The 12,673-nt window shown below is 52.5% G+C and overlaps 1 protein-coding gene across 1 annotated transcript in view; it reads right to left on the bottom strand.

Moving 5' to 3' along the window:
- The window catches only part of pwp2h (PWP2 small subunit processome component), a 39,060-nt gene that overhangs the window by 1,788 nt on the left and 24,599 nt on the right, over window positions 1-12,673 (bottom strand). The window contains exons 11-20 of the mRNA XM_069892431.1: window positions 11,855-11,991; window positions 10,563-10,711; window positions 10,002-10,149; window positions 9,398-9,548; window positions 8,171-8,351; window positions 7,592-7,739; window positions 6,723-6,828; window positions 5,342-5,407; window positions 3,932-4,150; window positions 2,183-2,333 (exon numbers count right to left, since the gene is read on the bottom strand). Coding sequence (XP_069748532.1) covers window positions 2,183-2,333; window positions 3,932-4,150; window positions 5,342-5,407; window positions 6,723-6,828; window positions 7,592-7,739; window positions 8,171-8,351; window positions 9,398-9,548; window positions 10,002-10,149; window positions 10,563-10,711; window positions 11,855-11,991 — 1,456 coding nt within the window. The remainder of the gene's footprint in view (window positions 1-2,182; window positions 2,334-3,931; window positions 4,151-5,341; window positions 5,408-6,722; window positions 6,829-7,591; window positions 7,740-8,170; window positions 8,352-9,397; window positions 9,549-10,001; window positions 10,150-10,562; window positions 10,712-11,854; window positions 11,992-12,673) is intronic.

The raw sequence follows: 12,673 nt of genomic DNA, 5'->3' as shown, positions 1-12,673 counted from the left end.
GTTCAAACTCAGTCTGAAGTGAAGCCACTGATAGCAGCGTGCTGGACTGAAGTGGACCCACAGGGACGGAGACTGGCCTCCCTGGGTAGGTCCACACCCCAAGTCTTAGATCTCCAGCCATCTCCAGACCTGGCTCAGGAGTCCCTCTGACACCCGTACTTCCGAACAGAATACCCCAAATGGAGCAGCATGGTTGGCATAGCCTTTAGCACGATGCTGTTACAGCGCCAGTGATCGGGACCAGGGTTCAAATCCCAAGCTGTCAGTAAAGAGTTTGTACATTTTCCTCATGTCTGCATGGGTTTTCCCAGGGACTCCGGTTTCCTCCCACCATTTGAAATGTACTGGGGTGTAGGTTAATTGGGTTTAATTGAGCAGCACAGGTTGTGGGCTGGAAGGGTCTGTTACCGTGCTGTATGTCTAAAATTTAAGAAAATTAAAAAATTTAAATTTAAATGCTTTGAGCCAGATGTGATAAGGCAGTGATCAAAACAGAATTCCCTCTGCAGTTTGTGAGGGATGTGTCAGTGTTCCGGATGAGTAAAGGCGACTATAGAATCATAGAAGAGAAGTTGACCAAAGGTGACTGGAAGGGAAACCTTGCAGGGAAGACAGCAGATCATCAATGGCAGGAGTTACTGGGATAATTCAACAGATGCAAGGTTGTTTCATTTCAAAGAAGAAGCATTGTCAAAAGAGGGTAAGGAAACTGTGCCTTATAGGGAAGTCTAAAACAGAAAGAGCAAAAGAGAGAGGAATTAAACAAGGAAGCCTGTAGATGCTGGGGTCAAGTGCAACACACAAACGTGCTGGAAAAACTCAGCAGGACATGTTGCATCCACAGGAAGTAAAGGGTGAGCAATCCCTGACAAGGGTCCCAGGCCCAAAACATTGGTTACCCTTTACTTCCTGTGGATGCTGCATGACCTGTATGTCTAAATTTAAATTCAACCTGCCTGTTCCTGCACCTGGCTGTCATCCATTTACGCTTCACCTGCCTCCTAGGTGTGACAGTGTCCCTGTAACTGCTGTCTATCACCCCCATCCCCTGATTCAGAGTTCATCCAACTCCTGCTCCAATTCCTTACCTTGGCTTATCATGCACAGTTCTCACCTTGAAACAAGTTACCCCTACTATACAGTGCACTCCAACAGAGTCACTTTACACCTTCTTTAGTCTCCCAAGTCACCATCGGGTCATGCACCCAGCATGTTGGACAGCCAACTGTGTGTACTTCCCCCACAGGCCAAACCCTTCCTCAATACTCCAGCACAAGAGCTACAAGAGAAATGAACATGGACTCCCACTCCCATGGTCAGAGATAGACCCTTCGGTGCACCGAACCTATTCTTTACTCTAATGGTACCTATAACCATATAACATTTTACAGTATGGAAGCAGGACATATCGGCCCTTCTAGTCCGCACCAATTTACGTGAAACTCCACTCGTTCCACCTACCCACTCCCTTGCCCATAACCCTCCAACCCCCTCACATCCATGTACTAATCTAACCTCCTCTTAAATGACAGAATTGACCCTGACGCAACTACGTTTTGCAGTCAGCCACCACACTCTGAGTGAAGCATCCTCTTATATTACTCCTAAAGTTTTGCCCCAAACCCTTAACTTATGACCCCTCGTTCCAATCTCCCCTCCCCTCAGGGGAAAGTGCCTGTTCACATCTACTCTATCTATTCCCTTCATAATTTTAAATACCTCTATCAAATCCCCTCTCAACCTTCTACGCTCCAATGAATAAAGTCGTAGACTACTCAATCTTTCTCCATATTCAAGATACTGCAATCCAGGCAACATTTTTGTAAACCTTCTCAACCTTATTTATATCCTTCCTATAATTCAGAGACCAAAATCTCCCCATCAACTCCCCTCAGATACCATCACTCACTGGGGGAAGATTTATAGCAACCAATGAACTCATTGACCCTCACGTCATTGTGATGTGGGAAGAAACTGGAGCATCCAGGGGAAATCACACGTCGTCACAAGGAAAACATGCAAACTCCACACAAACCGCACCAGAAGCCAGGATCAAACCCTGGTCTCTGCCGTTCGAGGGGACCAGCGTAGGCTGAGGAAGCAGCTCGAGCGGGCAGTGTGGTCTCTGCCACCAGACATTAAACGGCAGGAGCAGCTGATGAGTCAGAAGGTCCGCACTTACCTGGCCTTCAGCGTCTGTCCGTGCAGAGTCAGGAGCTGCTCAGCCCAGCTCAGGAAGAACTCCAGGTGACGAGATGTCTCCAGCACCGAGGCGATAAATCCCAGCATCTTCTCTACATACACAAGAGGCAGGGTCGAGCTCACCACGGCAACTGGGGAGAGTAGTCTAGGTTACCGTGGAGCAGCTTGGCAAGGGATTCAATCCTGCCCCCTCCCTGAGTACATCCCCCCTTCAGTTCTGGCCCTCCCTCAGTTCCAGCAACTCCTGCCCTTTTTTTCCCCCCCAAAAGTATTCTTTATTCCACACGTACATCATTGCTCATTACACAAATACACCAAAGTCATCAAATTACTAGACATAAAACAAGATAACTATACAATTATATTAAAATGTTACTGTCCTCGTCGAGGAGGAAGTGTACACCCCATGGTGCCCAGCGCTCCCGAAACCCTGCCAATGGATCCCCAGGACAACGCATGGTCCCCTTCTAATGACATCTGGGCATGGACGTATCCCTGGAAGATGCCCAGCATATCACTGGGGGAGGAGCCCTGAGCCGCTTGCTTCTAGGAGCCACAGATGGAGAGTTTGGCCAGGCCCAAGAATAAGGCAACCAGGAGATTCCCCCTCCCTTCCTGCCCCTTTCTTCACTGGGAGGCCAAAGATAAAGAGGGTAGGGTTGAAATGTCACCAGAATGTGAGGAGCAGCCTCTTCAGAAAGGCAAAGAGAGACTGCAACCTCACACGTCAGCCCACAGGAGGGGCACGCAACTGGGAGATCAGTGTACTGATTCAGAAACTTGTTGCAGGGCACCGTTTGGTGTAATAGCCTCCACCCCAGGTTCCCAATATACCAAGGTTTGATCCCTGCAAAGAGCGACTGCCACTGGGACCCCTGCCCCCCCCCCCCCCATTGGCAGATTGTAACACCATGTGATAGGGCAAGTCTGTGTGGTGTACGAGGACCAGGAAGTGGAAGGTGTAGAGCAGTAACCTGTACAGGAACTTACTCCCTGGCCCTTGGAATGGCAGAGAGTGTTGACGAGAGATGGCTCAGATTGTGTGGAGCAGGTTCCTGGGTGAGAACCTGGGGTCTGGGTCCAATGAGCAACTCCACTGGTGGCGGGGGTCCCAGTGGAGGCAACCATGTTCTAGACTTTCAGTAGGTCCCAGTAATTCAGGAATGGTTCCACGCAGATGGTGTACAACTGGTCAGACATGGGCATCCCTGACGTACTCTCCTGTGGAAGGATCCGCTCACTTCGATGAGGTAATCCGCAGCAGAATACAAGAGACGAATCGGGCTACAAATGTGGTCCAAACCGAAAAGCCTTCAGAGTACCCACTAAGTAGCTGTGGTCCACTCTGACAAACACCTTCTCTTGATCTAGGGAGAGAAAGGCTGCTGATATACCTGTTTCCTGGGACAGATGGATCAGGTCCAAGACCAGATGGATATTGTCCTGAATGGACCAGTCTGAGAGAGTGTATGGTGTATGACTAGTAAGGGTGAAGAACCCGCCCAGCACAGAGCCCAGATGGTTGGCCAATGCACAGGCAAAGATCTTGTAGTCCCTGTACAGGAGAGAGACCAGCCACCAGTTCTTCAACAGGCGGAGGTCTCCCTTCTTCAGCAACAGGACCATGACAGCTCTCCGTCACAAGAGGAGCATCTCTCCAGTGGCCAGGCTCTCACCCAGGACCCCATCTCTGGACTACCCCAGGAATGGTACGATCCTGGATACTCACTTTCTGCGTGAGGAATGTTCTCCAGTACCTCCAACGTCAACTTCTCCTCGTTCAGGCGGAATGCCATCATGATGGCCACAGTGAAGTCCCCTCGCTTCAGCACCCGCCGCACGCTGCTCGGAGTCACTTCCTCATCCAGATCAAATGGATCAAATACCACCCCGCCATCCAGAGAGAAGATCAGCAGGCCCTCTGTACTCGTGGCAGCCCAACACCTACCTGCAGGCAAGAGAAGGAGCTTCGTGTCTAACTCCTGATCTAGGATTGTGTGAAGGGACAGTGCAGAGGGAGCTTCATTCTGGATCTACCCCGTGCTGTCCCTGCCCTGGGAGTGTGTGAAGGGTCAGTGTAGAGGGAGCTTCACTCTGGATCTACCCCATACTCTCCCTGCCCTGGTAGTGTGTAATGGGACAGTGTAGAGGAAGCTTCACTCTGGATCTACCCCACACTCACCCTGCCCTGGTAGTGTGTAATGGGACAGTGTAGAGGAAGCTTCACTCTGTATTTAACCCATGCTGTCCCTGCCCTGGGAGTGTGTGGGACAGTGTAGAGGGAGCTTCACTCTGAATCTAGCCCATGCTGTCCCTGCCCTGGTAGTGTCTAATGGGACAGTGTAGAGGAAGCTTTACTCTGTATTTAACCCATGCTGTCACTGCCCTGGGAGTGTGTGGGACAGTGTAGAGGGAGCTTCACTCTGGATCTAGCCCATGCTGTCCCTGCCCTGGTAGTGTGTAATGGGACAGTGTAGAGGAAGCTTCACTCTGGATCTACCCCACACTCTCCCTGCCCTGGTAGTGTGTAATGGAACAGTGTAGAGGAAGCTTCATTCTGGATCTACCCCGTGCTGTCCCTGCCCTGGGAGTGTGTGGGACAGTGTAGAGGAAGTTTCCCTCTGTATTTAACCCTTGCTGTCCCTGCCCTGGGACTGTGTAATGGGACAGTGTAGAAGGAGCTTCTCTCTATATATAACCCATGCTGTCCCTGCCCTGGGAGTGTGTGAAGGGACAGTGTAGAGGGAGCTTCACTCTGTATTTAACCCATGCTATCCCTGCCCTGGGAGTGTGTGATAGGACCACAGTGAGGGAGCTTCCCTCTGTATTTAACCCTTGCTGTCCCTACCCTAGGAGTGTGTGATGGGACAATGTAGAGGGAGCTTTATTCTGTATCTAACCTCTGCTGTCCCTGCCTTGGGAGTGTATGATGGGACAGTGTAAAGGGAGCTTCTCTCTGTATTTAACCCATGCTGTCCCTGCCCTAGGAGTGTGTGATGGGACAATGTAGAGGGAGCTTCACTCTGTATCTAACCTGTGCTGTCCCTGCCCTGGGGGTGTGCAAAGAGGCAGTTCTGTCAGCAGAGCAGACACACCAAGCTGAACATCATGCATATGGTTCTGATGTTATGATCCTTACCCGTTGGAGAGAAGCGCAAACATGTCACACGAATTTCTGGCTTGAAGTGGCGCAAACTCATGTCACCTGATGGCAGGAAAACAGAAGTATGTGGGTTTAATGTGGCCATAGCGGGGGTCCAATTCCCAGTACTGTTACATGGTGCGGAAACACAGTTCATACATCGAGATCATGTATCCCCAGATTCAAGGGAAGTTTCCTGCTACCTTCAGTCTCCTGAATGAACCTGACACCAGTAAAACTGTGCTGCCTTTGCTCAGTACCAATTGCACTCTGTTACCTTTGACACTCTTACTAATCAAGAAATCATTAACCTCCAGTTTAAATCAACTCAATGACCTGCCTCCATAGCCCCTGTAGCATTCAATTCCAGATTCACCACCCTCTAGCCAAAGAAATTCCTCCCCATCTCTATTCTAAAGGGATGTCTTTTTATTCTGAGGCTTTTCCCTCTGGTCCCAGACTCTCCCACTCCTAAAAACGTCTTCTCAACATCCACTCAACCCAGTGCTTTAACAGTTGGCGTAACAATTAGCACAATGCCTTTACAGCGCCAGTGACCTGGTTTCAAATTTCATGCTGTCTGTAAGGAGTTTGTATGTTTTTCCCGTGTTTGCGTGAGTTTTCCCGGGGGCTTCAATTTTCTCCCACCGTTCAAAAATGTAATGGTGTAGTTCAATTGGGTGGGAAGGGCTCATGGGCCGAAATGGCCCGTTACTGTGCTGTATGTTTGAATATCAAAATTTAAACATTAATTTCAATGAGAATCCCCTCATACTGAACTCCCAAGCCCAGAGCCATCAAACACGTTAACCCTCATTCCTGGGATCCTTCTCACAACCAGCTGCTATCAGCCTCTCGAGTGAACCTGACAATGGCAAAATGATTCTGCCTTCTCTCTGTTCTCGGTTTTACTTGCTGTCCTACCTATGAGATGTCTGCATCATTATTTCAAGTGAACATGGAGTCATTGGAATCAGCTTCAGAGAAATAGCCCCATTGGCGATCAACTGCCCAGGAGACCATGGCCTTGCAATCCCAGTGAGGAGGGTGAGAGTGATGACAGACCCTGAGGGTGCTGACCATTGCTTCCTCTGGTCCATCAATGGAAAGGTCCGCCCTCCTTGCTAGGGTGACACAACCCCTGGTTCCTCTGCTGGTTGATCTGAGGGCAGATAAGTCCAGTCAGGTACCTGCAGAATGGATGGGACAGGAGAGTGCTGTCCTGAAGGACATTCAGATAATTCCCTTACAACACAGATCACCGCTGCCATACTCAGGTGGTGGCGATAGACAGAATACCATTGCACTGTGTACCTGCTCCATGTGACAGCAAGCAGTCACCGTATGGGACAGAGAATCATCTCCCTCCCTGCCTTACCCTTCCTCACTCCTGGCAGCTGGATGGCTACCCCATCCTCAGAGGCACCCTCATCAATCAGCGCCAAACTTCCAAACTCAGTCATCTTGCGCCGATCCAGGAATTCCTGCAACAGAACCAGGTATTACACTGAACGGCATGGGAGCAATGTGTTAACACAACCCAGCCGCTAAATCCTTGGCACAATGGACACAGTAGGTCAGTTTGTGTGGGACCATGTGTCCCCCAATGAGGTTAAGTGTGTGTGGGATTAACCCCCAGTGAGGGTCAGTTTGTGTGGGACCGTCCCCCATTGAGGATCAAAATGTTTGGGACATCAGTGTATGTGGGACCAATTCCCCCAGTAAGAGTCAGTGTGTGGGACCCATCCCCCGCCAAGCGTCAGTGTCTTTGGGACCCATCCCCCAATGAGGGACAGTGTGTGTGTGTATGTGTGGGGGGGTTTGGGGGTGGGGATGGGGGGGTACTCATCACCCAATGAGAGTCAGAGTGTGTGTGGGACCCATTGCCCAGTGAGGGTCTGTATGTCTGGGACCCATCCCCCATCGAGGGTTATTATGTGTGGGACATGTTCCCCCAGTGAGGGTCAGTGTGCGTGGGACACAAACCACCCCCCCCCCCCATGAGGGTCAGTATGTATGAAACCCGTTCCCTTGGCTGGTCTCTGTTGACCCGCCCCCATGGGGACTGCAATCACCCAACACCCTCGGTCACTGCAGATCTCTACACCCCAAAGACGGTGGACCCTCCCTACACCCGAATTACTGTCGAGTCCCTGCCACCGTTCTACTGAGTACCTCTCCCCCCAGTCACTAGGGACCCCCTGCCCACTGCAGACCCCTACCCCCACACCCGCAGAGTGTACTTACCTCCATGGCATCTAGGGACAGGTTGCAGGAGATGAGGAACTTGTTGAGCAGCAACTGCTGCTGCACGTGGTAGATACAGACATAGCGCGAGTATCCGCCCGCCAGGATCACCGCCCCATCAGCAGAATAACACAGTGCCGAGTACGACCTGTTTTTAGGGATGGGGGGTAACCACGTTACACAGCGGCTCACTCACCCCCCCCCAACACTCCCCTCATCCCCCCACCAGCTCCCACCACTCCCCTCCACCATCTCCCTCATGCCCTCACACTGCCTCACTCACCTCCCTCACCCCTCCCCTCAATGCTTCCCACAACCCTCTCCTCACGCTTCCACAAGACATCTCTCCCCTCATCTCCTCCCCTCACTCCTCCCCAGGTCACCCTTTCCCCTTCTCCTCCCTCACCACTCCTCTCACATCTCCCCTGGACCCCTTGCCTCATCTCCTCCCTCAGCCCTCCCTTTTTCTCCTCCCTCACCTTCCCCTCCTATACATGGCCTTGGTGAAGTCCTGGTGGTGAACCTTCACATCCCTCTGTGATTTCCCTGTATGACCCCCCTCCCCCATTTCCCCCGTACCTGGCCTTGGCGGAGTGCCTGGCGGTCACCTTGTCCTGCTCCCTGCGGCCCATCTGCAGGTCATGCCGCCCCTCGATGGATCCAGTTTGCACAGCAGTGCGGTGGTCCCATAGGGAGATCTGCCCGTCCAGTGTGACCACCGCCAGCTCCTTCCCGTCCGGCCGGAAGGTCACTGCCAGTGCTGGGGGCACATCAACTAGTCAGAGAGGGCTGGGACTGACGCCAACTCCACCCCCCCCAGGACCTAACCCTAACCCCCCCATACCCAATCTCGACTATATCCCACCCCCCTCAATGGGAGGAAACCAGAGTCACAGGAAGAAAGTACAAACCCCGTTCCTGCTTGCTGGCACTGTAAAGGTATTGAGCTAACCACTACATTAACCCTGCCCTCTAGTTTTACACTTCCCTATCCTGGGAAAAGGGATCTGTCTATTTATCCCATTCATGCTCCACCAATCTCTATTAAGATTCTTAGCATCCTACATTCAAGGGAGAAAATTCTGAGCCTATCCAGCCTCTGCTTACAACCCAAGCCCTTAAGTGCCAGCAACATCCTTATGAATCTTTTCTGCACCTCTTCTTGCTTGCTGATATAAAACGATACAGATTTGTAGCCCACAAAACAAGTCGTGCAGACCAGCAGGGCTGCACTAACCAAAAGGTACCCAATCGATCTTGGGTCCCTAATTCGGGAATACACCATTCTGGAGGGAGGTGCAATTGGAGAATAGCGCAGGAAAGGAATATTGGTTTGAATAGACACTCCTGTTTCTAGCATACATACTCTCTTCGGGATCACTGTCCACCAACTGTGACCCTCCGTCCACACCACATGGCAGTAAAATCACAAGATTTCAGAGCAGAGAGGCCAATCTATTGCAACTTTCTATTCATGAGGTGATCCACCCACTCAACCCACTCCCCAGCTTTCTCCCCGTAACCCTTCAATGCCCTGACTGATCAAATACCTGTCAATCTCTGTCTTAAATGCACCCAATGACCTCACTTCCATCAAGTTCCAGACTCTCAACCCTCTGGCTAAAGAATTTTTTTCCGCATTTCTGTTTTAAATCGATCCCCTTTTATCCTAAAGTTGTACTCTCTTGCCCTTGAATCACCTACCATGGGAAACAGCCTTGCCACCTCTACTCTATCCAGGCCTTTCAGCATTTGGAATATTTCTCGGAGGGCCCCCCCCCACCTTCATCTAGATAGGAGGCTCACCATCGGAATTGAGCCGCAGAGTTTCCCTGGTGTTCCAGCTGTCCGCCATATCCCACAGCTTCACTGTTTTATCCCAGGAGGCACTGGCCAGAGTGGCTTGGGTCGGGTTGAAACTCAGACTGCTCACTGGCCCCTCATGCCCTGCCAGCACCTGTAAACCCAAGGGGAACAGGGGGTGAGGTGGCTTACTGCTGTGCCCTTCCCCTCTCCCTTTACTGTGCATCTACTCTCTCCTCATGCTTCCCCTGCACCCTCTCCCTACGCCCCTCCCCTCTCATCCCCACGCCCCCTCCTCTTCCATCTACCCTCCCCTTGCCAGGTCCCTACCCTGCCCCTCCCCTCACCACGCATCTACCCTCCCTGCACCCCTTTCCTCCCGCTGCCCCACCCCACCCCCCTCCTCAGGTCCCTACTGCTCCCCTCTCTTTGCCTATCCCCTCCTGCTCTCCCTCCCCTCGCCCCTCCCTGCACCTCCGTTCACTGTGCCTTTCCACGCCCTTCCCCATGTCAGTTCCCTCCCCGCAAGCCCCTCCCCTGCCACTCTTCTCCCCCCCATGCCCCTCCCCCTCCCCTCAGGGCCCACCCTCCCGCCCCCCTCACGTACATCCAGCAACCGGCCGCTCTGCATCGACCAGACAAACACTTCGAAGGAATCCTGTGAGCCGGCACACACAATCTCACCACTCGAATCCAGGGCCATGCAGAAGAACTGGGCAAGGCGCGGCGATGTGAATGTGCGAAAGTTCCGATACCTGTAACAGGAGCACGGTGGGATGTTGTGGGGGATTGGCACACAGAGGGTGGGGTTTGGGGAGGGAATAATCATGAGGATTTGGCAAAGTCAACACAGATGTCAAAGAAGAAAAGACATGTTGCCAAAACCCTGAGTACACACAGAAGCTGCAGATTGTCTGTGGGACAGGTAGCGTCCATGGGGCTAGGTGGTCTATCACTGTTGCAGGTCCCAGCCAGGATCACTGACTGAACATCCTTCCCCATGGGCACTGCCTGGCCACTGAGTCCCCCAGGGTCAGTGTAACGAGGGCAGAGGGCATGGAGGGCAGGGGGCGTGAAGGGCAGGCAATTGGGGTAACGAGGGCAGGGGACTGGAGAAACGAGGACAGGGGATGTGTGTGGAGGGCAGGGAGCTAGAGTAGCCACTCACCGGTGAAGGTCAAACGCACGCACTGTCCCATCCAGGGAGGCGCTGACCACGACATAGCCAGTGGAGTTGAATGTAACCTCGGTGACACAGCTGGTGTGTTCAGTGAAGGTGACGATGCAGAAACCGCTGCTGGTGTTCCATACCTTCACCTACCGGGGAAGAGGTCGGCTGTTATATGTGGATTGTGGAGGAACACATGGCCTCCCTGTCTGAAACTTATTTGGAAGTCATCACCTGCCAATCAAGATTGGACTCTGGCCCTTGCCGTTGGTTCGTTTAAATGACTCAATGCCGTCGTTGGCCAGACGCCCAACTCAGAACAGTATAAAACATGGATGCACACCAGATTTCTCTGCCTTGTGGTACAAGCTCCAGACATCGCTCCACACCAGGTCACTACAGTGAACATCACTGGAGGAGTCGTGGGTAAGGTGTGCACTACACTTTAAGCTGAGCCATTGTACTGCAATAGATCAGTGCTTGCAGAAACCTGCACCTCCGTTGGTACAGGGAATCGGAAGCAAGTTTAAAAGTACCTCTCTGTAAAGTGTGTACACATGCGGGAGCGTGTTGAAGATAGGCAGCCACTGGTATCGGAGTTCAACCTGAGTCCAATGTGAATGTCTATACAGTTGTTTAGTAATAGAGTAATGAAGTATTGTTTGGCGTCTTCCCATTTGTGTTCAACAAAATTATCTTTGATTGTAACACTTGTGCCCAGTCCCATTTCTCTATGAACCCAATACTTTCCCAAGTCCAGTATCGGCACAATCACCATGCAGGCTTACTGTACTGGTATCACCTTTACCGGGACAGCACCACTGTGGCAGGATGCCCCATATGCCGAGATCACCCACCCCCAACTCTTCCCCAAACCCCACCACATTCCACTTCCTTCCCAAACCCCCACCACAGCCCATCTTCTTCCCAAACCCCCACCACAGCCCACCTCCTCCCCAACCCAACCACCTCCCCAAACCCCTCAAATCTCCGCCCCATGAACAAAACCAGCTGTTATCCCTCAGTCACCCTCTGCTTCTATCCTTCCCAACGGCACCATTTTACATTCAGGAAGCTGGTCCTTTGGCCCATCGTCAATGCCATCCACCTGGGCATGGCCTGTGTTTGTCCCACGTCCCTCCCTGAACCACACCCTGTGCAACATGTGTTTCTCCGTTGTCCCCACCTCAGCCCTGGTCCCTGCTCGATCCGTAACCCTATCCTAAGCCCACAGTGAGAGCAGCCCCCACAACACCAAACGAACACATTGGGAAGTGTGCAGGGCTACTCACCTTCCCGTCGTCTCCTCCCGTGACTAGGTACTGCCCGTCGGGGGAGTAGGACAGGGTGACCATGTTGTTGAAATGTCCCTGCTGCTTCAGCACATAGCTTTCACTCTGCCACTCCCACACCAGGAGCTGGCCCAGGCCTGCAACAAATGAGACGGATCAGGGCTCAGTCCCCTTACCCCAGAGCTGAAGGGTTGGGGAGGGTCAGTCCCCTACCCCTGGAGATATTCAGTCTCACTCCCACCTTCCTTCTCTCAGTGGCACTCAGTCCCCACTCCTGCACAAGGAGCTGGCCCAGGCCTGCAACACATGACACGGGTCAAGATTCAATCCCTCTACTCTTGGGGAGTCCAGACCCACTGGACTTTTTTTTGGAGTAGGGGAGGGCGTCAGACTTTCCCTCCCCATGAGGCTCAGGCCCCCCCATTCCTGCAGGGGTCCACCCTCTCTCCCCAGCAAGAATCCATCATTCTCCCCCCTCCCCCACTGGGATACTACACCCTCCCCCGCAGGGGTCCATGGAATCACAGTTCTGAGAAACACAGGAATGGCCCTTCGACCCATGTTGGCTGTGGGTGATCCGAACATCTCATTGGCCTCATTTTTATCCACATTCTTCTGAACCCCTCCAGGTTCCCCCTCCTTCACCTGGAATACCCGAGAGGAATGGGTATTCCTCACCACACCCCCAACATGCTGCATTACCATCCACACAAACCCCACTCTTGAACAGGTGGACTCCCTCTTCCAACCCACCCCCCCCACGCTGTGTTCCCATCCACTTTTTCCCCACCCAATGCACAAGGGGAAAGGGGGAACCTG

Source organism: Narcine bancroftii, chromosome 7 (assembly GCF_036971445.1).
Source record: "Narcine bancroftii isolate sNarBan1 chromosome 7, sNarBan1.hap1, whole genome shotgun sequence".
NCBI lineage: Eukaryota > Metazoa > Chordata > Chondrichthyes > Torpediniformes > Narcinidae > Narcine > Narcine bancroftii.
This window is presented reverse-complemented; position numbering and strand designations above follow the sequence as displayed.